The following is a 25127-nucleotide window of genomic DNA, read 5'->3' on the forward strand; positions in this document are numbered from 1 at the left end:
TGTCGAAGTTCTAACCTGCCACATAAAAATGCTGTGCCACTGCTTTCGTAATTTCTTCACCGTATCCATGCAATGCCTGTTTAATCAAACATTAACGGGCTGTCCTGCTTTGCCAATGTACTGTTTATGACAATATGAACATTCGATCATGTAGATAACGTTTGAGTAAGTGCAGGTAAAACTAAATTTCATATGACAGATGTAATCACTTCCGGTGCTTTTAACTATAACGTTATCTAGCAGGTGTTTGCAAGTCTTACATCTTGGACAAGAACAAGGTATTATGTCGGCAGAAGAGAGAGGAATGAGGGTTTACTTTTGCATGCACTAACGCATCCTTAAAGTTCCCATAGCGGCAATAGATGACCTTGGTTACTTCGGTCGCTGCTTGTGCTCGCTGCTTGCTAATACAGTATAACCTCATTACAACAGACCTTCAGAGTGAAGAGGATTTTGGTCTGTTGTAAAGAGTATGTAAAATCCAAGTACTGTTATAACAAACTTTTATGTAAACGCTGAATGGGTCTGTTATAACCGGGTAGAATCATGAGTCACACACATTGTCTTATTTTTAAAGGGAGACCAAAAAAATGCGATTTTGGAAAATCACATATTCAGTTTCTGTGGCCCATTTTCTATCTGATTCCAAAATATCTTCACTGAAGACTACGTAGAAGTGGTATAAAAAATTTTTTTTGCATCTGCCGACTTAGCAAAAATTGTGGAAATAGCAAAAAAAAAAAACTGCGTTTTTCAAAATTATAGCTCGGCAACGGCGCAACCGGGCGCCACCATTTTGGGCTCGTCGTAAAGAGCATATCTCCGTGTTCAAGTTCTCCGTTTCAGCTAGCTCCTCCATTCAGTAACAGGCGTACAAAAAGCACATGTTTAAGTTCAATTCAAGGCCTCCGATTGGCTACTTCTGCAGTAATGCGCGCTTCGGTATCGTCGTCTGCTGCTTGTGCGTCGCGAGGTCGTGGCTGTCAAAAATTGCGCTACTTAGTGATGCGTTTGCACTTGTTCTGTGTTCACGGGTCGACGATAATTTAGAATGCTTTAGTTTGGCAGCTGCAAGCGGAAGCTCAATCATCAGATTACGATAGCGCGCTGCACTCGTCGCGAGCATCGCATACATGCGTAGAACACCACAGACGTGCTCTTATCAGCACTTCGGAGCATATGACGAAGGCCACCGTGGGACAACTCTTTGTACTCACAATCGAGCATCACGTACTTTGAAACCTCGGGCACCGCGGCCACGCACATCGCAACCGAGCTTTCTACTCGTGGCTAGGCCATACTCCGCTCACGGTGCCGACGTACGAGACAAATCCGCACTTTGCGGGCAAGAACATCGCGCTAGCGGACATGCGAAAGCGAAGAAGCCGCAATGTTCTTCGTCGCAAGCAACGAATCGCATCGCCCGCTGGCTCCTCAGAATCGCGGATGGGATTTTTGCACATCGGCAGCGGACTAGCAATTTCGCGCGTCAGCGTCCCGAAACGCAACACTAAGCACGCTGCGCACCGATTTTTTCTCACTACAGCTAGGCACAGCTGATCATTGACAGACCGGAGATCGTCGGCGGCCTTCGTTCTTAAATCAGTACGCCGATATCCGTGGCGCGCTGTTCCCGTCCCGAAAGTATGCTAAGCGATGTTTGAAGTCGGAAGTTAGTGAATTTGGTATGTCCGTGGTAGAAAAGTCCGCTGCAAAGGAGTCCTGTCCACCTTGCTGGCCTGACATTTTAGTCAATCATATCCGAATGTCCGTTGTACCAGAATTTGTTGTGAACGAAGCTCAATCAATGGAACAAATACGGAGGGCGGCATAACGTCGCAAACTAGGTATGTAATATCCGAATGTCTGTTGTAAACAGATCCGTTGTAACGAGGTTATACTGTATGGGATAATATTTGCGGAGGATGTTGTTTGTGTTTGGGAGCGCATCTGACAGTTTCGTTATAAATTCTAGCGGCTGGTTGGGCTGTGCTCTTCTAGCTAGTGATGATTTCCTATTTTACATGCTTCGGTGTAGATCTTGTTTTGAGCATCGTGCTGGTGATTTCTTTCAACTAATGTTTCCTTTAGGTTGCTTAAGGGTGAACGTAGTCACCGCTGTTGCTACAGATCCTTATTATATGTCTCGCCTGTCGAACAGATATGCCTTGTTTGCAGTTTCGTGGGTGATGACTAGTGTAGTCTAGGTATTGTTGGCTATCTGTTGGTTTTCTCTAGAGCATAGTCTTTAATTTTTCTGTTTGAATAGATACCATCGTGTCTAGGAAGTTAATTTCACTGGAAGAATGGTGCATGGTAAATTTAATACAAGGGTGAAACTTGTTATAATGGTCAATGAATGTGTTTAGTGTGCTTATGCCATGTTCCCATATAATAAATATGTCGTCTTTGTAGCAGATTGGTGGAAGGCTTTACAGCGGAGATAATTTAAAAAATGTTGGCATATGTTGGCGCAAAATAGGTTCCCATGCTACAGTCGAACTCCACTACAACGAACTCTGCTTCAATGAAATTTCCGGTACAACGAAAAATTCTCGGTTCCTCGTCAACAGTCCATAGGAGTCAATGCATAAATATGCTCGCCACAACGAACACTTTTTCTGCTGCCATTCCGCTTCAACAAAACTTGACGATGCCATTCCAGGTTCATAAATTTAATTTACCGTGCAATAAAAACAATCACGGATATTTTGATGCATTTTAGAACATAAAAATACGAATTCAAAGTCTAAATCGCGTGTTGGCATTACCAGAAAACGCCGCTGTTGACTGAGCATGGGGGCCGTCATTGCTTGATAGCGACGACGATCAGACTGCCCTGCTATGGCTCGAGTTACTTCTTAGTCTCACACAATCCGAAGCCAAAGCTCAGTTGTCCACACTGGTATAGTGTAGTAGAAGGGGGCAGAGGAACGAACAAAGCAGCCGCGGCGCATCTCCGGTGATGTTCGGACGGGCGATAGTAGCGGTGGCGCTGTAGTCACTTTGTACTGAAGCTGTGGAGAGTGTCTGCACTTGGCGCGCGCAGTCGTAGCCTACTAAAGCGTGTAATTGTGCGTTTTGAGCGCGTTTAATGCATTACTAAGCCTTAACCGGTGTCTCAACACCTGCTACGCGCCACGGTGCTCGAGTGAATATGCAAGCATGCCAAAATTTCAAAAGGACATTCCCTGTTTTTGGAGCCTGCCTACCCGCAAAGAAGGCGACAATCAGATTTAGCACAGATATGCCTAGCTGCTCACTGATTTCCGTGCGGTTTAAAAGCAACACTTCGAGCCGTGCTACACGATAAGTGACTACGAACACAGTGACTACGAAGAAGTAACAAACCAGCGATGAAAGCCTACAGTCCTTCTGTCAGCAGTCTCTACGACATCCAGAGCATTGATATTTAGATGAGCTCCGATGCGCTCGACTGTTTCCTGAGTAACCTCAGTACAAATAACCCTACATCAATATTTATATTAGTGACGACTGAGTTCTACGGTGCCAGTTTTGCGCTGTTTCTTTAATACAGAAAGGCTATCTTGTTTAAACAGCGTGCTTCCGCGGTTACTGTGCATCGGTTATGCGACCGCTGAGGGCTTAAAATACCAGGAAGCCGAGCCAGGCAGCCTAGCCGAAGATGCGCGTTCACCTCCGAGGCACAAACTTCATGCATCAGGGCTTATCTCAAGCATATTAAAATGCGCAGATGTAAATATAGCCCGCCGGTTATTCTGCCTAAATTCACTATAACCAGTTCTCTTTTTCATGGACAGCTTATATTGCACTGTTTTCCTGATCTTCTATTGATGCCATTGCAAAAACTTGATGACAATGTTTTGTATTATAATTTATTTGTTTTATCTCTAGTGTCAAAAGTGAAGACAGGAGCGCGGGGGTGCTCTACGCTTTGCGATATTATGTCTTACATCTTACATGTGCATATATATATATAACCTACACACACGTACCAACATACACACAGCTTCGCCAACGCGCGGCAAATCTTCGGCATGCTTTCAGCAGGTTATCAGCACACAGCTTTCTGAGCACAGCTAAATTCCAATAGAGTAGCTGAGTTACTCTGAATAAATTAGACGCCGAATCATCACCAGAAGAAAGGATTATGGTGGTCGTTCGGCATCTAGTTAATTAAGAGTTATGTACTAACTAGCCCAGCAATAAGTTCGGCTCAATTACACTGATATCGTGAATCTTCAGTGTTGCTATCAACCCGTTTTCATTTTTATATTTTGCGTACCTTCCAGCAGTCGCTTAAACTACAAGAAAAAATTTGCAGTATCTGTCAAAGGCATATATGCAGCAAGCATCCATTCAAAGCTTTGAAGTTTCGTCCCATGAGGCTTACGACGACAAGTCCTACGCTTAATCATGACAGACACGCAACGAAAGCCGCATCAGTAATAGTGCCGGGTTAGCAGGGTGCTGCCGACACACCCAGCAGTTCTAGCGCGCCGTGCCTGCGTGCTCATGACCGGTTACGAGAGCACGCATACTCGCTTAACGGTTCAGTGCCCAGTCATTTAGCCCAGCACTGCAAAGCGTGTGGCTGTCAGCCAATTCTTGAGCGGTGCACCGTTTTGGAAGGGTACAATCAACAAAGAACACGTGAGATTAGTGAAGCGCACCATATCCATGCACACGGAAATGCGTGCGTCAGCGTTCCTTCCATTTATCTGCATAAGTGTGAACTTAATTATTTGTCCAAAACTTAACCAGCCTGTTTTGCCGACGGTTCTAATATGATGACTTCACACCCCTCTTTGCGCATTGTGCAGTTACTGTGTTTTTGTTGTTATCCTGCGCAGTGCTTCCGTATATATTGCATATCCAAGCAATAAACCAGTGGTTGTTAGTTCAGCGCTTGTGTCTGTCGTTCTTCTTCTCCGTCCCGTGTTTAGCGCTGTTTGCTCTCGCCTTAAGGTTTTGAGAAAATGCAGAAAAGCAAATAATGCCGATTTTGAACCTCATGCAACACAAAACGTTAAAATTTTTTTGTTAAATGATTAGTAGCCACCAGAGATATAACCTGTATGAGTACTGCTGCAGCATACATCATTCAACAACCTCATAGCATCAACAGCTCCATTTTTGTGCTTTTTTGTTCATTTAGAATATAGCCTGTTTTTGTGGTATAAATTGATGCTGTGGCCGAAATATCAATCCAAGGTGTAAGAAACTTGGTCAGTACTTGCAGCAATGCCTGTATGTTACAAAAATGCTGTATTAAAAAAAAAACGATTTTTTCATGATTTTGCATCTTGAAAGACTAGTGTCCCCCATTAAATCCCTTCAGTGATAGGTATATTCGTATATAAGGAGCACACATCTAATGTTACCAGAATGGCCGTTAAATATGCCTTCTGGCCACTAGGTCTCATGTGCAACAGTGTATATTTAGAATTTTTTGTGCACATATTCTTCTGAGATCCCTCTCCATGAGCCACATGTTGAATTCGTTTAAGTATTTTATATATATACAATGCTCGAAAAAGCCTTAAAGGCTGTAGGACAAATAAAGCTGCCAACATTCAATCCTTGCTCGCAGTAAAACAAAGTGAGAAGACTAACCAGTCCGGTTGCTTTTTGTCCTCACGTTAATTTTTTCCACACTGTGCCAAGTCAGTATGAATCACAGCCACCTTCTTCATTTTGCCGAGTCTAGATGAGAAGAATTAGAATTTCTGTGATGGTGAGACCAAATGAGCCAATTCACTCGTAAGTACAATTTTAGTGAGCCTGCATTCATTTGAGTGACCTTCAAGCAGACAATGTAATTTATGAGTGAGTCTAAATAAGTTCCCCACCTTTTGCAGGCCTATGCCTCCGACACATACTGTTCTTGAGAATGCCCAACAAAAAAGAATTTGCACTACAGCCACCTATTTACAGGAAACTTGAGCAAGAAATGTAAGAGGCTTTGCAGTATGTTGAGCACCTGCACAGCAAATGAAACACAGCATTGTTTCTAGGTTGAAGTTGTGTTATGATCCCACTGCACTTGCTCAGCATTCAATCCATCCGAGGTGCAGAAGCCACAGCCAAAGCCGATGCTGTCACACAAGCTTTGTTCATTACAGACACACAAGCGAGTGAGGTTACACATTCAAAATGCCAGCACATGGAACACTTTGGACAGAAGACTCTTGAGCCAAGTCCCACCTGTAGCAGCTGACGAAGTGGGCGTAGGCTACAGCAATCCAGTTTTGATGACCCTTGACCATGCACACCCGGAGATTGTCAGGCCATACCGAAACACCTGCCAAGAGATATGTAGTTTTAATGGCGCAAGGGCCAGGTTTGGCCAAGGAGCGACGTGAATGATGACGTGGTGGTGACTGACCAATGATTTACGATTGTAAAATGCAGTATGGCTGTAGAGTGACCCAAAAACATGCGCTCAAATGGAGCATAAAATATATATATAGTATAAAATTACGACTGTGACATGTGAAGTGGTCTATAGATGCTGACTGTACAAGTGACGATGATTAAAATGTGAGATTATGAAAATAGCACAATGCCTCCTTAAGACCCTTGAGCACAAGGCCTGGAGGGAGGTGCTTTCTTTTACTGCAACTACAGTCGCCGACCGATAAATCGGACACCGATAATTCGGACATGCTCGGTAATTCGGACAGTCGCGCGGCACGGCCGATGATCCCATAGAAGTAATGTGTAAAGACGACCGATATTTCGGACAGCTGCGAGATCTACATTCAATAATCCAGACCCTGTCCGAGACTGTCGCGCACGCCGAATCGCCAACCATTATCTCCTCCGGCACCCGTACCATACAAAGTATGGCCTCAGAGATCAAAACGAAAGCTAATTGGTGATCTATGAGGCTTTATTTCGATCGCTACTTTACGCCTCAGAGACTTGTGATTGGAAATGCCAATCTTGGAGGCACTGGTCCACTGTGGGAAATCGTATCGACATCGCGAACATCCTACATTCCGGTTCCTGTATCTCCGCGCTGCGCTGCTATCGCTGGTCGAATGCGTCTGCTGTAAAGTTTTGCGCGCGCGTTCATTTTTATCTTGAGACTTGCTTTATTTTACGCTCTGCTGTATCAAAAGATCTGAGTTAAATGGCGCCAACGGTGCCCTCACAGCCAGCGCCGAAGGCTGCGCCGACGACAACAAAACGCGGCCGATACAGTCAATGCCGTTTTTTCGGACGCCCGAGTTTCCGGAGATGTTCGAAAATTCGGACGCTTTCGCGGCACCGTGACCAGCCCCATAGACGTCAATGGTCAAGAACGTCGGAAATTTCGGACGCTAGAACGTTTCGGCGTCCGATTTTTCGGACTTTCTGCCCAAATTGCAGGTCCGAAAGGCAATAATTGAAGCCCCCACCTCTGCCGCATCTATCATCTCGTAGGTTCGAACCAGCGCTTTCGCGAGTCGACCTGTTTACGACAGCAGCAGAGTCCGAAAGTCAGCTTTGTCGCGATGCCGAAGTGTTATGGGGTGAAGCGGACCGGAAATTCAAAGGGGCTGCTATCACGGCGCCGTGCGGCGATGTCTTTGCGGATAAGCAGTGGAAATGCATGGAGGCGTGATGGCGGCAGGTGGCAAACGCGCCAGTATGGCTCAATCACTGACAAGCCTTACGATAAGCATCTTCAGTCAACTGCTCGTTAGTACATGTGGCCTGGGGCAGTTGCATGCGTAGTGCACGCATTTAATAGGCGAGAACCCAAACGTGCCACGCCGCCATTCATGCTGCCTCTTTGTGCGACCGCTAAGTGCGCCACACAGACGCGTTGCCTTCACGAACGAAACCAGCTCGCCATCGTACAGCGATCACATCACACTGGCGGAGATACAGGCGGACTTGGTTGCACGTAAGCGGAAGTGCGGGCAGCAACGCATTGACAACTTTTTTCGGCCACTGGGACCTTGAAGTGTCAATAGAAGTATTTTTTTTCTGACGCATTCGTTTTTTCGGACATTCGATAATTCGGACTTATTTACGTTCCCCGTGGAGTCCGAATTATCGGTCGTCGACTGTACTGCAGCATCAACCTCTGTTAAGAGTCTGTGCTACAGAATACCTGGGAAAGGAATCTTAAAACTTTGCACCTCTTTTAAAAAGAGGTGCAAAGTTTGAGACCCCCTGGTCTCTATACCAGGGGTCTCAAACTCATTTCAGCTAGCAGGCCGTAGTCATGAGATTTAGTCCCGCAAAGGCAGGACAGTGAAGAAGGTAGAAGTGGGGGGGAAGATGGGGTGTTGTTTGTACAAAAACCAGCTAACACTGCCATTTGAAAGGCGGCCTCATATATTCATATATGGGTAATTTTTGTAGGGCATTTGGCATCAGGATTCGAACAACATATCCACTACCGATCACCAAAACGACTAAAATCTGGACGCCAACTCCAAAATATAGAGTTTTGTTTAACGGTTACGTTTCAACACGAAGTTACCACATGGGGTGTCTTACGAAAAAAAAAAAAAGGCTTGAGACACGCCATATCTGTGTAGCTCATGAACGTACTTATCGAGCAAATAGAAAAAATGATATGGGATGAAGACGGTCACGTATGATCCGAGTCGCTAGCGAAAGGTCCGCAGCCGCGTCTTTGAGACCCTTGCTCTATTCCCCTTGAGATCATTGAGTGGCGCCCTCTCGCGTGTGACGTCAGAGAGGGGACTCAGGTGCCACTCTTCGTGTGCGCGCTCGTTACATGAAGGCTGCTCGACGCAGCCGGCCAGTCTGTGCTGCTTGAGGTATTTAAACATTACTGGGCAAGTTCATAAAGCAAATTGTACTGAATGTTCAAGCAATATTCCGAGCAAAATTGAGCAGAGTTGCCATCAGGAGCAAGCTCAGTGTCGATTGCTCCTGGTGTCATCTGCTAGTCATCACTGTGTACATCTGCATGTATGGCGACAATTTCTTTTCGGGACTGTTCTATGGCCGCAGCGCACTCGAAATGACTTTCCGGCCCATTTTCGATCACTGACTTCAGCGTATGGGCTTCGGCTCCGTATCTGCGTTAGAGCGTAATATATGTATACCGCATGCTGTGGGCATTCACTTGCCAAACCTGCTCCTTCAGTTCAATTCCTTCGTTCGCAGTTTAAGCGCATGAGAAACGACATGTGATGTCATCCAAGTAAATTAAATTGTCATTACAGGCAACAACCTTTGATTAAATCCAAGTTTTCGGCAGCTGCTGTGAAGCGCATCATAAGTACTTGAAATTTAGACAAGAAATAAAAAGGTTGAGAGCACGAGTCAAAAGGGGATGCACGAGAGTGATATGAAATATTGGTAGTTTGTAACATCTTGCAACATGTTTTAATCCCTACGTTAATAAATCGACGTTTTTTGACTCGTTCATCAAAGTATGCTGAAAAGAATTAGTGTAACCATACTAACGTAGAAAAATACAAAGCTTTCGCATTGCAAAAGTCATAATAAGATGTCTTGGCAATAAAATAGTGTAAATTACTCTCAACAGTCAACTCCTGATAGAGCGTGGTGCAATCACTGTACTAAAAAGACTCACAGGGTCCCTAATGCATTTGAACAAGATCATTCGAAGGCAAAAGCCATCTTCTTCTTTTAAATGAGAAGCATTTAGCGAACTTCTGCGACTTTGAGCGTATCTGTCTATCTATCTATCCAACCACCCACGAATTTGTGCTCTCCTGGCCATTTCGTTCTTGGGGTGTATACCAAAACTGGTATGGCATAACATGACTGTATGACAAACATAAATGACTGGTCATAACATGAAAATCATGACAAGTATGTCATGTACAGCATGATTTACATGCCACAGACTTGGTGCACTTGCGGCCGTTTCGTTAAAGTGATGTATACCAAAATTGGTATAGCTTGACAAGAGTATATGGCGAACATAAATACAGAAGTTATTATGAAAATCATGACACGCATGTCATCTACAGCACGACTTACGTGCCACGCTCATGGTGCGCTCATGGTACGCTACAGCGATCAGGTCCTCGAAACTGACGGTCTGAACCCAAGCGCAGTCCTTTAGGAATACTCAATGTAAATTGTAGGAGTGTGATAAACAAGCGTACAGAGTTAGAGGGAATTCTTTTGTCGTACAACCCAGATATCGTTGTCCTGACAGAAACATGGTTAAGTGACGACATATATGACAGCGAGTTCATTCCGCTTGGGTATGGCGCATTCAGAAGGGACAGGGGTAGCAGGGGTGGCGGTGTAGCAATCCTCTTCAAGGAGAGCATTAAGTTGGTAAAAATGCCTGATTTAGTAGATGTTGAATGCATTTTTTGTAAGGTCTACTATGAAAATGTTAGATATATTATAGCCGCTCTGTACAGGCCCCCTAGTTCTGGTGTTGAAGTTTAGGATTCTTTAAAGCTATACATGAACGAGCATATGAAACCAAGTGACCGTATTATTCTTTCAGGAAATTTTAACTTGCCAAACGTGGATTGGGCAACGATGTCGCTCAGAAATGATAACGATAGTTTAGGAGAAGCCATGCTTGACATTGCCTTTTCTTTTAATTTATCACAATTAGTTGATACAAATACCACAAAACAGGGCGATTCCGAATCGATTCTGGATCTTTTCTTTGTAAGTGGGACCTTAAGTAGTCAATCAGCGTGTGATATATTTCCCGGTATATCGGATCAAGAGGCTGTGTTATTAACAATAAATAATATGAACTGGAAAGACAATTGTAGCTCCGTCCGTTTCCGCAACTTCTCCAGAGCTGATGATGTATCCATTATAGACACGCTTTCGTTTTACTTAGATTCTTTTTCGGAAAACGTTCTAGATGTGCAACAATTGTGGGATCGCTTTAAGTATATTGTTAATGAGTGCATTAAAAAATATGTACCAACTATTGTTAAGAAAAGAAAAAAGAATCCGTGGATTACTCAGGAGACGCTGAGATTGAAAAGGCAGCTAAAGAGATTGAAAAATAAAATGAAAAAAAAAAAAACAAGCAGTGTTTCACCAAATGAACGACAGAAATTTCTCTCTTTCATCTAAGCTTCACATCCAACTGTCTACTGATAAACAACGTTACTATGGAGAATCGTTGCCTAAATTCATCACAGCGTCCCCAGAGAAATTTTGGCGGGAGGTGTCACCGAAACATTACCAATGCGATGTATTTCAAGTTGATGGTATTCACTTGGATGATGAAGAGAAAATTGCTAACTCATTTATTGAGCATTTCCACTCCGTTTTTACTTGTGATGATGGTGTGTTACCTGTTTTAGAGAACTCTTTACCCCCTATTTCTGATGTCTTAATAAGTGAACAGGGAATTGTCCACATGCTTTTAAAACTCGATGAAAAGAAAAGTTCAGGCCCTGACGATATACCCAACGCTTTCCTAAAAAGGTATGCTGAATGGGTTTCGAAATACTTGCACATTGTGTTTTTGCGTTCCTTAGAAGAAAGCCAACTCCCGAATGACTGGAGGACAGCCCGAGTGATACCACTTCATAAAAGCGGTGCCAAAGAGTGTATAAAGAATTATCGACCGATATCTTTAACGTCTACCAGCTGCAAAATATTAGAGCACATTATACATAAACATATCATATTAATGAGAACTAACAGACAGCAATGCCAAGGAAAGTATAGGGGGTGTTATTTGTAGTGTTTAGAATATAAATGTGAAGAAAGTAAAGTGGACGAAAAGATAACCTGCCGCCGGCAGGGACCGAACCTGCGACCTTCGACTACAAATAACACCCCCTATACTTTCCTTGGCATTGCTGTCTGTTAGTTCTCATTAATATTGTGTCTAACAAAGAAAAACGAGCCCTTAAAAGTAATCTCCTTTCCTTCATTCATAGCGAGGGTCTCGTTCTGGCAGACATGATGCCTTCAGGTAGTATACGAGGGATTATTGGTCAGCTGCCTGCTCGTTAATAGATCACGTGCTACGTGACGCCAAAAAGGCAGAAAAAAGAGTGTTCCACACTCGCCGCCATGGCTGCGACTGGCGCTGACTAACACTCCTAAGTTTCAATGCACATATATACCCCATAAAGTGGACGGGAGGATGACCGCCGCCGTAGCTCAGTGGTAGAGCATCGGACGCGTTATTCGAAGGTCGCAGGTTCGGTCCCTGCCGGCGGCAGGTTATCTTTTCCTCCACTTTACTTTCTTCACATTTATATTCTAAACACTACAAATAACACCCCCTATACTTTCCTTGGCATTGCTGTCTGTTAGTTCTCATTAATATTGTGTCTAACAAAGAAAAACGAGCCCTTAAAAGTAATCTCCTTTCCTTCATTCATAGCGAGGGTCTCGTTCTGGCAGACATGATGCCTTCAGGTAGTATACGAGGGATTATTGGTCAGCTGCCTGCTCGTTAATAGATCACGTGCTACGTGACGCCAAAAAGGCAGAAAAAAGAGTGTTCCACACTCGCCGCCATGGCTGCGACTGGCGCTGACTAACACTCCTAAGTTTCAATGCACATATATACCCCATAAAGTGGACAGGAGGATGACCGCCGCCGTAGCTCAGTGGTAGAGCATCGGACGCGTTATTCGAAGGTCGCAGGTTCGGTCCCTGCCGGCGGCAGGTTATCTTTTCGTCCACTTTACTTTCTTCACATTTATATTCTAAACACTACAAATAACACCCCCTATACTTTCCTTGGCATTGCTGTCTGTTAGTTCTCATTAATATTGTGTCTAACAAAGAAAAACGAGCCCTTAAAAGTAATCTCCTTTCCTTCATTCATAGCGAGGGTCTCGTTCTGGCAGACATGATGCCTTCAGGTAGTATACGAGGGATTATTGGTCAGCTGCCTGCTCGTTAATAGATCACGTGCTACGTGACGCCAAAAAGGCAGAAAAAAGAGTGTTCCACACTCGCCGCCATGGCTGCGACTGGCGCTGACTAACACTCCTAAGTTTCAATGCACATATATACCCCATAAAGTGGACGGGAGGATGACCGCCGCCGTAGCTCAGTGGTAGAGCATCGGACGCGTTATTCGAAGGTCGCAGGTTCGGTCCCTGCCGGCGGCAGGTTATCTTTTCGTCCACTTTACTTTCTTCACATTTATATTCTAAACACTACAAATAACACCCCCTATACTTTCCTTGGCATTGCTGTCTGTTAGTTCTCATTAATATTGTGTCTAACAAAGAAAAACGAGCCCTTAAAAGTAATCTCCTTTCCTTCATATAAACATATCATAGAATTTTTGGATACTAATAACATCTTGACAGAATGCCAGCAAGGATTTCGGAAAGGGTACTCAACTTGTACACAGCTAGTTGCTACCATTCATGATTTCGCCGAATCAGTAAATAATGTTAAACAAATTGATGCAATTTTTATGGACTTCTCGAAAGCTTTCGACAAGGTATCACACAGTAAATTATTATTCAAATTACATCGTTTGCTGAGAAATTCTCGTCTTGTTAATTGGATTTCAGCGTACCTGAACAATCGCCACCAGTTTGTTGCATTTAAAGGCCATCAATCTAATTACCTACCGGTGCAATAGGGTGTCCCACAGGGCTCGGTCCTGGGGCCACTCCTTTTTCTTATATTTATAAATGACATAGTAAAAGACATCTCTGTCAAAATAAAATTATACGCGGATGACTGTGTTCTCTATACAGAGGTTAATGACCAATCAGATCAGAAACTATTGAACAATGATTTTCAGCGTGTTGCTTCATGGTGTAAGCGGTGGCAGATGTGCATAAACTTCGAGAAAACAGTTTTCATGCGGATAACTCGAAAGAAGAGGCCCTTAATGTTTACATATAATTTCAACGGCGTGGTTTTGTCTGAGGTGTCCGAATACAAATATCTCGGGCTATGGATATCGAACGATCTTAGGTGGAATAAACATATTCATTACATTACAGCTAATGCTTACAGGAAATTATTCTTTTTAAGGAGAACACTAACTTTGGCTACCCCTGCTGTAAGAGAATTAGCATACAATTCCATTGTCCTACCAGTATTAGACTATGCTGCTGTAATATGGGACCCCTATACGAAAGATAATATTCTGAAACTAGAAAATGTCCAAAAAAGAGCCATACAGTTCATCTATAACGATTTCCGACGCAGTTCAGTACGTGGGCTGCAAGCTCGCGCTAACCTAACGCCGTTAGCAGAAAGAAACCGCTCGTCACGATTAAAATTTCTATATCAGTTAATTAAGGGGCACTATAACGTCAACGTTAGTGAATGGATTTCGTTCTCGTCCGGATATTCAACACGCCAAAGGCATGAACTAACAATCACTCCTTTCCGTTTTCGCAACGACTGTTTCAAGTATTCTTTTTTCCCACGAACAGTCACAGATTGGAATAACCTTAGCAGCACCATCGTTCGAGCACATTCTTTTTCAGCATTTTCATCCTTTCTTGATGGCTAAACATAATGAGTTATTTTTCGTATATACTGTGTGTATTACACCTCCGTTGCCTGTTGTTTTGTTTCATTTACACATTTGAAAAATGCTTTGCTATGGAATTGAGCCTGAATTTGTTGTCTTTAGTGTGTGTGTGTGTGTGTGTGTGTGTGTGTTGTAAATTACTGTAATCATCTTCCTGTATATATATTTTTTTGAGTGCCATTATGATATATTTTCTTCCTGTATTGTATCCCACCCTGCTAAAACCCCGGAAAGGGTTGCAGTACCAATAAATAAATAAAAATAAAGACGTCTCGCTAGCTTGATATACTCCAAAATTGGTATTGCATGACATGACTATGTCACGAACATAAATAACTGGAGTTAATATGAAAATCATGACAAGCATGTACAGCATGACTTACATGCCACGCTCATGGAGCACTGGCGGCCGTTTCGCTAGCTTGATACACACCAAAATTGGTATTGTGCGACATGACTGTGTGACGAACATAAATAATGGGAGTTAATATGAAAATCATGACACACGTGTCATGTATAACATGACTTGCGTGCCACGCTCATGGTGTGCTCGCGGCCGTTTCGCTAGCTTGATATACAACAAAATTGGTAGTGCACGACATGACTGTGTGACGAACATAAATAACGGGAGTTAATGTGAAAATCATGACATGCGTGTCATGTACAGCATGACCTACATGCCACGCTCATGGAGCACTAGCAGCCGTTTCGCTAGCTTGATATGCACCAAAGTTGGTATTGCACAACATGACTGTGTGACAAACATAAATAACGGCAGTTAATGTGAAAATCATGACACACGTCATGTACAGCATAACTCCCATGCAATGCTCATGGTGCACTGGTGGCAGTTTCGCTAGCTTGATATACACCAAAATTGATATTGCGCGACATGACTGTGCGACGAACATAAATAACGGGAGTTCAGATCAAAATCATGACACACGTGTCATGTATACCATGACTTACATGCCACGCTCATGGTGCGCTGGCGGCCGTTTTGCTAGCTTAACATACAGTCGAAACCCGCGATAACGAAATCCCGAGGAAACGAAATTCTCCCCGCAACGAAATAGTTTCGGAGCACCGGCGAATGCCCATAGGAGTCAATGCATTACGTAACTCACGACTACGAAAGATATTCATACCGCAGTCCCTCATTAACGAAATTTTTGAAACACGAGTGCGCAAATAATCTACTCTCGCAACACTAACAACGTTCGAAAACTGCTGAAATGCATTCATGCTACACTTAAATTGTGCAAAACTATCGCTATTGGCCGCGAGATCGAGCGGAGTCGCCACCTGGCAGCTCCTGACTGAACTGCGCCTAGTGTGGATTGCTCCATGCGTCGTCTGCTAGCCACGTTGTGTTTGCATGCGCGCGTACGTCATGCAGATCCTCAAAAGGCGGTTTGGTCCATGCCTTAGTGCAACTTTCACCACACGTACGTAAGCCTAACACGATGTAAAGCAGCATTTGGCCTTGATCGGCTGTATATGTACTGTAATAAGATCAGCGAGTGCACTTGTCGGGAGTGCTGTGTGTGGTCGTCGTACCCTCCGTTCACGAGTCGTATCACAGGGGTGGAAGCACGCTTTAGTGTTTTGGAGCAGCTCAGGGAGCACAAATAATGCTGTTTTGGAGCAGCTTTGGAGCACCAAAATGTGTGTTTTGGAGCAATGCAAGTTTGTTTTGGAGCAGAATTGTAGGGTCAAACATCATTGTTTATTTTTTTATTTCTGGTAAACACAAGACATTCCAACGATTTGAGAAAACATTCAACACTGATGAACCAACCACACTTAACACAAATGATATATATATATATATATATATACATATACACACGCGCGCGTGCTACGTGTTATCATTAAAACATCACAGCTGTGATAGAGCAATGACTCAGGAAAACGAGATAAGCAATGTTTTGAATAGCTACACTTGACTAGACTGACAAATGAAAAACGTTCATGGTATTGAACGATTTTCAGCAGCGGCGTTTTCGCGCCGCGTTTGCCGGGTTGCTACATTTTCTTCAAAGGCCCATGCCGGCTTCAAAAATTTCCTTCAAAATGCGCGGAGGTCAGCGCCGTCTGGAGGCATTGGAAGAAACCAAACAAACACGCGTCTGTACCCTAAATTCCGCTTGTCGGACGAGCAGGCGATGCGCAGCGCAAGACGCTTTCTTTTCTACTTCGAGTAGGAAGACGCGGCGCCGCGATATTGAGATGGTGTTCGTCAAAATGACACGCGTGACCCTCCGACCATGCGTCAGTCGCGCATGAAATCAAGCAATTCGGGGCGCAACGGCACGACTTCGCGAAGGCGTTCGTCAAAAAACACGCGCGTCCCTCGGTGCGCGTAAATCGCGCCAAAAATTGCGCCTCGCGCTTCCACCTTTTCTCTTCAAGTTCCCTTTCAAGGTTTGTCAATTATTGGTGTCGGTTATATGCACGCAAATATAGTACTTGAGGGGCGATGATACTAGATGTCGCAAGCGCACAATTTGTATCCCGTGGTTCTGTTTTCGTACTACCTCACATTCGTGTTTTGAGTAATAAACGTTCGAAGCATAGGCGTGCGCACAGGGGGGGGGGCGCACCCCCTAATCACCCAAGAGGGGAGGCGCAAAATCTGCCCCGTACATTGACCCTTCTAGTCACCTAAGAAGGGGGGGGGGGGGGGGGTGCAAAATCTGCCGCATACATTGACTTAGTAGGGCGGGGGGGAGGGCGCTGCGATGAACCTTTGCCCCCCTGATGGGGAACCCTGCGCACGCCTGTGCTTCCAAGTGTCTATCTTGTTCTTTTTTGTATATTTCTTCACTCGCCACCTCATGTACCAAACTACACACAGCAACGGCGGCGAGCGGCACGTCATGTGCTGCGGATGGTATGAGCTACAGCGTACTCGACCACAAGCCGAGCGCAGGTTCTGACGAGCCAAAATCAAACAACGCGACCGATCGCACTGGCGAGACTAAGGTCGTCGCTGCACGAGCGTGTTTACATGCTGCATTTATAAGGTCTAAGGGCTTGTGTGCAATGCAAAAAATTCTGCACATGGAGAGGCATGCTCTCACTAAAAAAAAATGAGTTTCGGAAATGGTCCAACCGACTTACATAAACCGAAGCTCTGTGAGTGGTTTCGAGGTTGGTAGTGGCTTCATTGGCCGCAAACGGATAAAACAAATTTTTCTTTCTCATGCAGACTTACGACACAAAATCCATATTACACACTCAGCTCTACAGCAGTTTCCTTAATGCAAAGTTTCTAAATAATGGTCGCCCGTATACGTCTGCGGCAGCTGCTCGCATTATCCTCATGGCCTCCCATCAAATTAAATATTCGCAGCAAATAGAACCTTTTCGACATTATGAAGCGTCAACGCGCGCGCACTTTTATTCATGTTCGCAATCCCAGGCCACGATGACACAAACCGCCTCGAGCGCGCAGTGCGCCAAGAAACTCCGTTGCCGCCGGCGTCACAATTGAAATATGGCCGCACCAACTCACTTTCTTGTAGCTAACTCCTGTAGGCTCGCTAGCTTTTTTGCGCCTTCGACAACGTCACGAGAGCGCGCCAAGTGATGTGATGATGATATAAGCTCGCATAGGCGCGCCATGACACGGATGACAGTGGCACATGAAGGCACCAAACGTATACCCTCGGTGATCGGTTCCGGCGGCGCACCGGAGCCCATCGAAGAGGCCGTGCACCAAACACCGCTTGGGAGCAGTTTCGGTGCAATAATGCATTTTGGAGCAGGATGGCGCAGCAGAAGAGCATTGGCGCAGCGCGGCGCAAATGGCGCAGAGCTTCCACCCCTGATATCAGTGTAGGTGCCGTTCTGTGGTTCAAGCGCATTGCAGAGTGCACTTCGCGCTGTCCTAAAGCATTAGATCTCATGTGAATATAGCCTTTTATCGGCTCGGTGGTAAACAAAAAGGCTGTCATGCACTTGCGTGTTGTGGTTAGATGGATAACTTCAGGACTGTCGTTTATAGGCTACGCGACGAGCTTGAATTGTGTATAGTCCTGGTCCCACTACACAGAAATATTTCTGTCAAGTCACGTCCGACACTTCGGTACTTAAATTGTCCCCTAAAAAAAACAGAAAATAGAATGACACAAAAATCGCAAAACTGAGTTGCCTTGCGCAATTTTAACTTGTGGCGAAATTTATACAACAACACCTGTGCACTTAGATTAAGCTACTCGTTAAAGAGCCCTGATGGTCAAAATTAATCGAAACGGCGTACTTCGCATTTATGTCGTAGTAATTTGATGCGAAGCCACATCTCCTTTTCTTTACATTATCTTGAGTGTTTGTGTTGCGTTGTAATAGACTGACGGAAAGCAGCGGACATTACTCTCGTGAAAAAAGGTAGTTTGGTCCTGTTGCAAGTGGCGTCGGTCAATGTGATGAGGTTTATTGGTGTAATGAGGTCGCGACGAAAAGGGCCATACGTTAACACAGGGCAAGGCTGGCAAAAGGCGGCACAGACTCTCGCACAATCAGAACGCGGGTCGTTTTTCGTCCTCTTTCACAGGCGCATACTCGGTCGTGCATCTGCTCCACTACACTGTGAAATAACTGGGCCTTTGTTCCATTACTGTCGTGCAAGTAATCAATCGAAGAAAGTTCCGTGCTATACAGTTACCTTTGTGTACTGTTACTGGAATAAAAACAAGCGTGTGTGTATTAAACGCTTCTGTAGCGCTAAAGTGCTGTCAGCCACATAGCTTTCCTCAGTAAACCTATCAACTGTCCTACATTGGAGAACTCAATAAGAAATGCGGATGAATATTTGAACACGCAGTGTACAAAGTGCTATTTGAAATCATCGTGCAGGAATACGGGCTTTCTTTTTGTTGTGGGGTATACAGATCAACAAGAAGTTAATGCTTAATTAGGTCGCTTTACAACAGTGCGTAGTAGATAGAGCACAAGTTGAACATGTACAAAAAAAACAAGAAAACGTCATCCATTGCGAAAACGTCGACTGTTGCCGAAGGCGAGCAACCCCGTTCGCTGGCAGAATGCACTTCTCTCACAAGTAATAGTAATGTTGGGCGCTTCGTGCATTATTTCGGGAATGAAGAGCGCACATATTACCAGAAAGCTGCAGTCAACGCAATCTGTTTGCCGGAAATCGGGTCAAATCACTCACAACGAAGCACTGTTGTGTGCGTTTGTATACGCGCCGACAAACGCCTATCCACACTAGCGCGGCGACGGTGCTGGCACCTCTAGCCCGATCTCGCGGCGAATAGCACACTTGAGAAGCAGCCGCCATCATTGTTTACAAAAAAACATAAAGCTGGCGACAATGATGATGATGATGGCTTGTCGAAACACCTGCTCGTTATCGCGGACTACGTAGCCAAATCCACATTCCTCATGGAGCTTCGTTCGTTGGCTTGGCTCTGTGCTTGGCTTTGTCGGCTTTGCGCGCACATGGTCGGGTGCGTGGAGCCATTTGTGGAGCGTTTGCTTGGTCGCTTGGTGCAACGTGAACTGTGTGTTGCGATTGCTTCGTCCGATTTCGCTGCCTGCGAAGATGCCACCTCCAACGAAAAAGCGGAAGTTCATCACGCTGGAAGATAAGGCTGCAATCATCAGTGAGGTGGAAAATAATAATATCTGGGGTTTAACGTCCCAAAACCACGATATGATTATGAGAGACGCCGTAGTGGGGGGGCTCCGGAAATTTAGACCACCTGGGGTTCTTTAACGTGCACCTAAATCTAAGTACACGGGCCTCAAACATTTTCGCCCCCATCGAAAATGCAGCCGCCGCAGCCGGGATTCGATCCCGCGACCTTCGGGTCAGCAGTCGAGCGCTACAACCACTAGACCACCGTGGCAGGGCAGTGAGGTGGAAAAGGGCAGGAAAAAAAGGGACATCGCCGAAGAATTCGGCATTGCGTGCAGCTCGCTGCCCATGATTCTGCGCTGATGCGCGCTGATCCAGCGGAGCCGGAAGAAGGTTCGCCTGTAGGCGCACTTGATGACGGTACTGGTGACAGCGCAGTGCCGCCGTCACCGACCAGTGCATGGGGCGAACTTTGTGCCGTGGCAAACGAGATTCCCGATCGAGAGGCATAAAATTGCTGCATGGTAAGGCCTGCCAAAGCAAACTTACTGACTTTCGGAAATAAAATGTGTTTTTTGTAAATTCCATGTCTTTTCTGCTGCATTCTCACGCCAACAAAATTCCCGCAAGAGCGAAATTTTGTGCTTTCCTCGCCGATTTCGTTATTGCGGGTTTCAACTGTACACCAAAATTGGTACTGCGCGACATGACTGTGTGACAAACATAAATAACAGGAGTCAATATGAAAATCATGACACACATGTCATGTACTGTATGTCTTACGTGCCACGCCCATGGTGCGATGGCGGCCGTTCCGCCAGATTGATATACACCAAATTTGGTATTGCGTGATGTGACTGTGTGACGAACATAAATAACAGGAGTTAAAGGGGTACTGACACAAAATTTCGTGGCTGAGATAGCCTGCTGGATCGATTCCCGTGTACGTGCGTGTACCATCTGCAAAATATCGACAGCGAATAAAGCTTGGAAGGTATTTTATATGAATTTTGAAGTTCGCAAGCGCGATCCAGCATTATAGGCCGCACCTATTGCATTGACACCCTCGGAGGTGACCCGAGGTGACCCCCCTACTTCCCCTACGTAACCGTTGCAGCCGGTACAAGTTATGATGACGTCGTAGCCGCCATTTCTGTTTTGACGCGCTTCCCGACGAATCGCTCCTCGCCAGCGGGTCAAACCTGAAGTGATTCGCCACGTCGAAAATTCCTTCCATCCCCGCCGCAAGAAAATCGTCGCCATCAGACAACGATGAGCCCGGCGACGACAGACCACGCGGAAATGCGTCACTGTTCTGTGTGCTCACGTGACCGAGCGTTTCACTCGCTAGGTGGTGATAGTTGCACCCGGCGGCTTGTCGTTTTTGGAGCTCTGTCAAACCGAAACTGAGGCTGTGTCGGTAATGAGGAGCTTGTAATTAATTATCTGTCGCGCGCTGCAGCAAACGATGTGCCGTGTTATGACTAACAGGCCCCCAGCAACACAATGCAGCAAAAAAACGCGGGGCGAAAACTTTTGTGTCAGGACTCCTTTAACATGAAAACCATGACACCCATGTCATGCCAGGCATGTAAGCAGAGGGGGGGGGGGGGGGGAATACGTCCAGCCTTCTATATTCCCGAGCAACTGTTTTTCTTTTTGCCATGGAAAGACTTTCTTTTGAACAGGCCTAGCGTGTAAAGTCTGTTATCAATGTTGCGTACTATAACTTCTTTCATGGTTAGTAGGGCTGTTTCAGTTGACCTTCCTTTTCAAAACCCGAATTGAGAATCTGATAAGATATTTTTGCTAGAAAAAAAACTTGTCATGCGATTACAGATAACTTTTGCTAAACCTTTTGAAAAAACTGGGAGGACGGATATTGGTCTGTAGTTTTTCATGCACTGTTGGTCACCTCCTTTGTGTATTACAGAAACTCTTGCTTTCTTCATTTCTTCGGGGAAGGTAGCAGTAACTAGTGCAAGGTTGAAGATATGCTTTAGCACAGAGGAGATACAGGCAATGATGTATTTTACTGGCTTTATCTGCATATTGTTTACATCTAAGGCCCTCCTGTTTTTCAGATTCATAAACGTTCTAACGATTTCATCTTCATCGGTTGGAGTTAAAAACAAACTTGGAGTTTCAACTGTTGGAGTAAAAAACAAACTGTCAACCCACGCAGACGAAACCAAAAACGAGACTATGGCAACATTGTGTAACGTCACCGGCGTGGCGGTTCACAAACCAGCAACAGCAATGTTGGCGAGGCTTCGAAAAGTGGCCAAGGTGGGCAGTGCCGCTTCCGCGGTCACGAAGTTCACCGACGGTCCGACTGCCCAGCTGCCAAATCGGTCTGTAACCACTGCAAAAAGCGAGGCCACATCGCGTCGGTATGTCGCTCTAAGAAGCACCTCGGTTTCGTGGAGCTCCACTACATCGCGACAGTGGCTCGGAACGGGTGGTACGTTGAAGTTCGGGTCAATGGGCGCTCTCTTGTCTTCAAGGTGGACTCTGGTACCGAAGTTTCGGTGGTTCCGCGTACGTTTCCTGGCTGCCTAGCCGTTCTCGATAAGCCACTTGGTGAGCAACTTTTCGGACCCGGGAAACAATCCCTGAAGCTTCTCGGCACCTTCTCCGCGGCGCTGTCATGGAGAGGCAGGCAAGTGACTGAGCACCTCTATGTCGGTGCAGGACAAGAGCAGACCCTTCTCAGCTATCCCGCCACTGTTGCCCTCGGTGTTGCCAAGCTTGTCGGTGTCTTCACACCATGTCTGCGAGCCCCTGCAGCACTTTTCACCGGCCTGGGCACATTCCAGGAAGAGTACACGATCCGTATCAAGCCTGATGCAGTACCGTATTCCCTCAGCACAGCCCGGCATATCCCGATACCCCTACGAGACGTAGTCAAAAAGGAGCATAGCAAGATGGAGCAGGAGGGCGTGATACGGCGCATCGACGAATCAACAGACTGGTGCGCAGGCAGTGTCGTCATCCCGAAGCCAGCGGGGGGGTTACCGCCTTTGCATGGATTTGACCAAACTCAGCCAAGTTATTCTGCGCGAACACCACATACAGTAAAACTTCGGTGATACGATCACGGCTCGTACGAATTTCGGGGTGATGCGAATTTTTCTGTGGTCCCGGCCAAGGCCCATTAGCCTGCAATGTAATGGAGTACGGTTGTTGCGAACCGATTTGCACCCCCCGACGTTTGATACGAACGTACGCTAGCGCACAGGTACAAACAGGTGCTGCCCGCACTGTCGCGGAAGACCCAGCAATCACGCGCGGGTGCGGGCATGCGCGCTGCGCGACCATCAACGGTGCGTCGTTGGCTCCGAGATAGTGCGCGCAAATCTTGGAGGCCTTTAGGTGCCTTCGTGTTTAGATTACAGATGACGTTGATGTCGCGCTTTTTTTTTTTCCCGACGCGTTGACGCGTGCTCCTGTACTTGAGGCAGCAGCGTCTTTCTACTGTTTTAACACGTGCCTGCCACGTCGATGCAAGCCATGTCCCCGCAATCAGACGTTCTATGAAACAAGACTTAAACTTGGGCTGCGGGTCCGTCATGAAATCTCATTAAAGGTGGACGAAGACCCCAAGAGACGAAGCGGACGATCTTGGCGAAAGAGCTTGGCCTCTATCTATCGTGTGCAAAGGGATACTTAAGTCACTTTTGCCACAGTATTTTGGTGTCATGCAGAAAAGCGCAGTAAGATTAGGAAGGGGCTAGTAGCGGTCACGGGGCACAACACATATGATTTTAATTACACACGCGTGCATGGACGCTATATTAACGAGTACAAGTGTCATCGCGGACGTCTAAAAACTTTACTGCCAATCATTCAGAGCTGTTCATGATGTCACTGTGGCCCTGAGAAACACTAAATCAAAACGTATGCCAACTTTCTTTTGCAGCATACTCATTTTTCGTGTTTTCTCGTGATACGAATTTCGGATGATACAAATATTTTTGGTAACCCCGGGAGATTCGTATCACCGAGGTTTCACTGTACTTGGGTGTCGACCAAACTCTCGGACTGCTCGGCAATGCCTGTCTTTTTTCAAAGTTGGACGCAACTTCAAGGGGTCATGAACCACTTTTCCAAGTAATGATCTAATGGCCTCAGTATCGGAGTGTACTGCCTCCCGAATCGATTGCCGCAAAAATTTCTCGAATCCGTCAAGAATCAGCGGAGTTACGGGGGTTTGGCGCACGCTCCCAGCGCTTTCTCTCTTTTCTCGTGCCGACGAGCGCACTGGAAGCTAGACAGGGAGGGATGGCATGGGAGAAAGAAGTTACGCCAGCGCGCGTCATGAAACGCGATCGCTCTCCCGCTGTGATTCGCTTGCGCGAGTGCGGCGCCGGCAAGTGGCGGCATTCCGCGGCAAGAAGCGCATCTGATCCGAACGCCGCTCTCGATTTACGTCGGCTATCGGCCAATAAGCATGCTATGTCTTTGCGACGTACAGCGGACAGACGCCCCGCCCACCGACGAGAGTGAGAACCGGCCTCTGTTTGAAAAGAGGGTGCCTGGGGAAACGGCAACTTCGCGCTCCGCTTGTGGCCATTACGCGGCGCGCACGACTGTAATATTTGGCAGAGCAGTTCATAGCCGTGTCAGCTTTCCGCAGGATGTGTTTTTTCAATCAGCCCAAGGGGTGCTTCATGACCCCTTTCAGGCTTCTATCAAGTACGCCTGGTGTGCTACTCCCAGAAGTACACAACTTTCATCACTCCGTTTGGCAGGTTTTGCTACTGCCGCTTCCCACTCAGCATAAGGCCAGCCCCAAAATACTACCAACGTCAGATGTCTCGTCTGCTAGAAGGGTTGTCTGGTGTTAACCTCATGGATGACATCCTTGTGTTCGGCCGCACCACAGAAGAGCACGACCAGCACCTCCAAGCAGTCCTTGGTCGCTTTCAACAGGCGAGGGTCACCCTCAACGCTGCCAAGTGCAGTTTCGGAGTGTCCAGTGTACGATTCCTTGGTATCGGCGCCGGTGCCAATGGCATCACTCCTAACCCAGACAAGATGACGGCCATTCAGCACATGCCAGCTCCTCGAGAC

The 25127-nt window shown here is 46.0% G+C and overlaps 1 protein-coding gene across 5 annotated transcripts in view; it reads right to left on the reverse strand.

Moving 5' to 3' along the window:
* The window catches only part of LOC119374811 (SH3KBP1-binding protein 1), a 739328-nt gene that overhangs the window by 426311 nt on the left and 287890 nt on the right, over nucleotides 1–25127 (reverse strand). For all 5 annotated transcript variants that reach the window (XM_049411036.1, XM_037645000.2, XM_049411037.1 and 2 more), the window contains one exon: nucleotides 6190–6286. In XM_049411036.1, the coding sequence (XP_049266993.1) occupies nucleotides 6190–6286 (97 nt within the window). The remainder of the gene's footprint in view (nucleotides 1–6189; nucleotides 6287–25127) is intronic.

This window comes from Rhipicephalus sanguineus, chromosome 11, assembly GCF_013339695.2.
Source record: "Rhipicephalus sanguineus isolate Rsan-2018 chromosome 11, BIME_Rsan_1.4, whole genome shotgun sequence".
NCBI classification, from domain to species: Eukaryota; Metazoa; Arthropoda; class Arachnida; order Ixodida; family Ixodidae; genus Rhipicephalus; species Rhipicephalus sanguineus.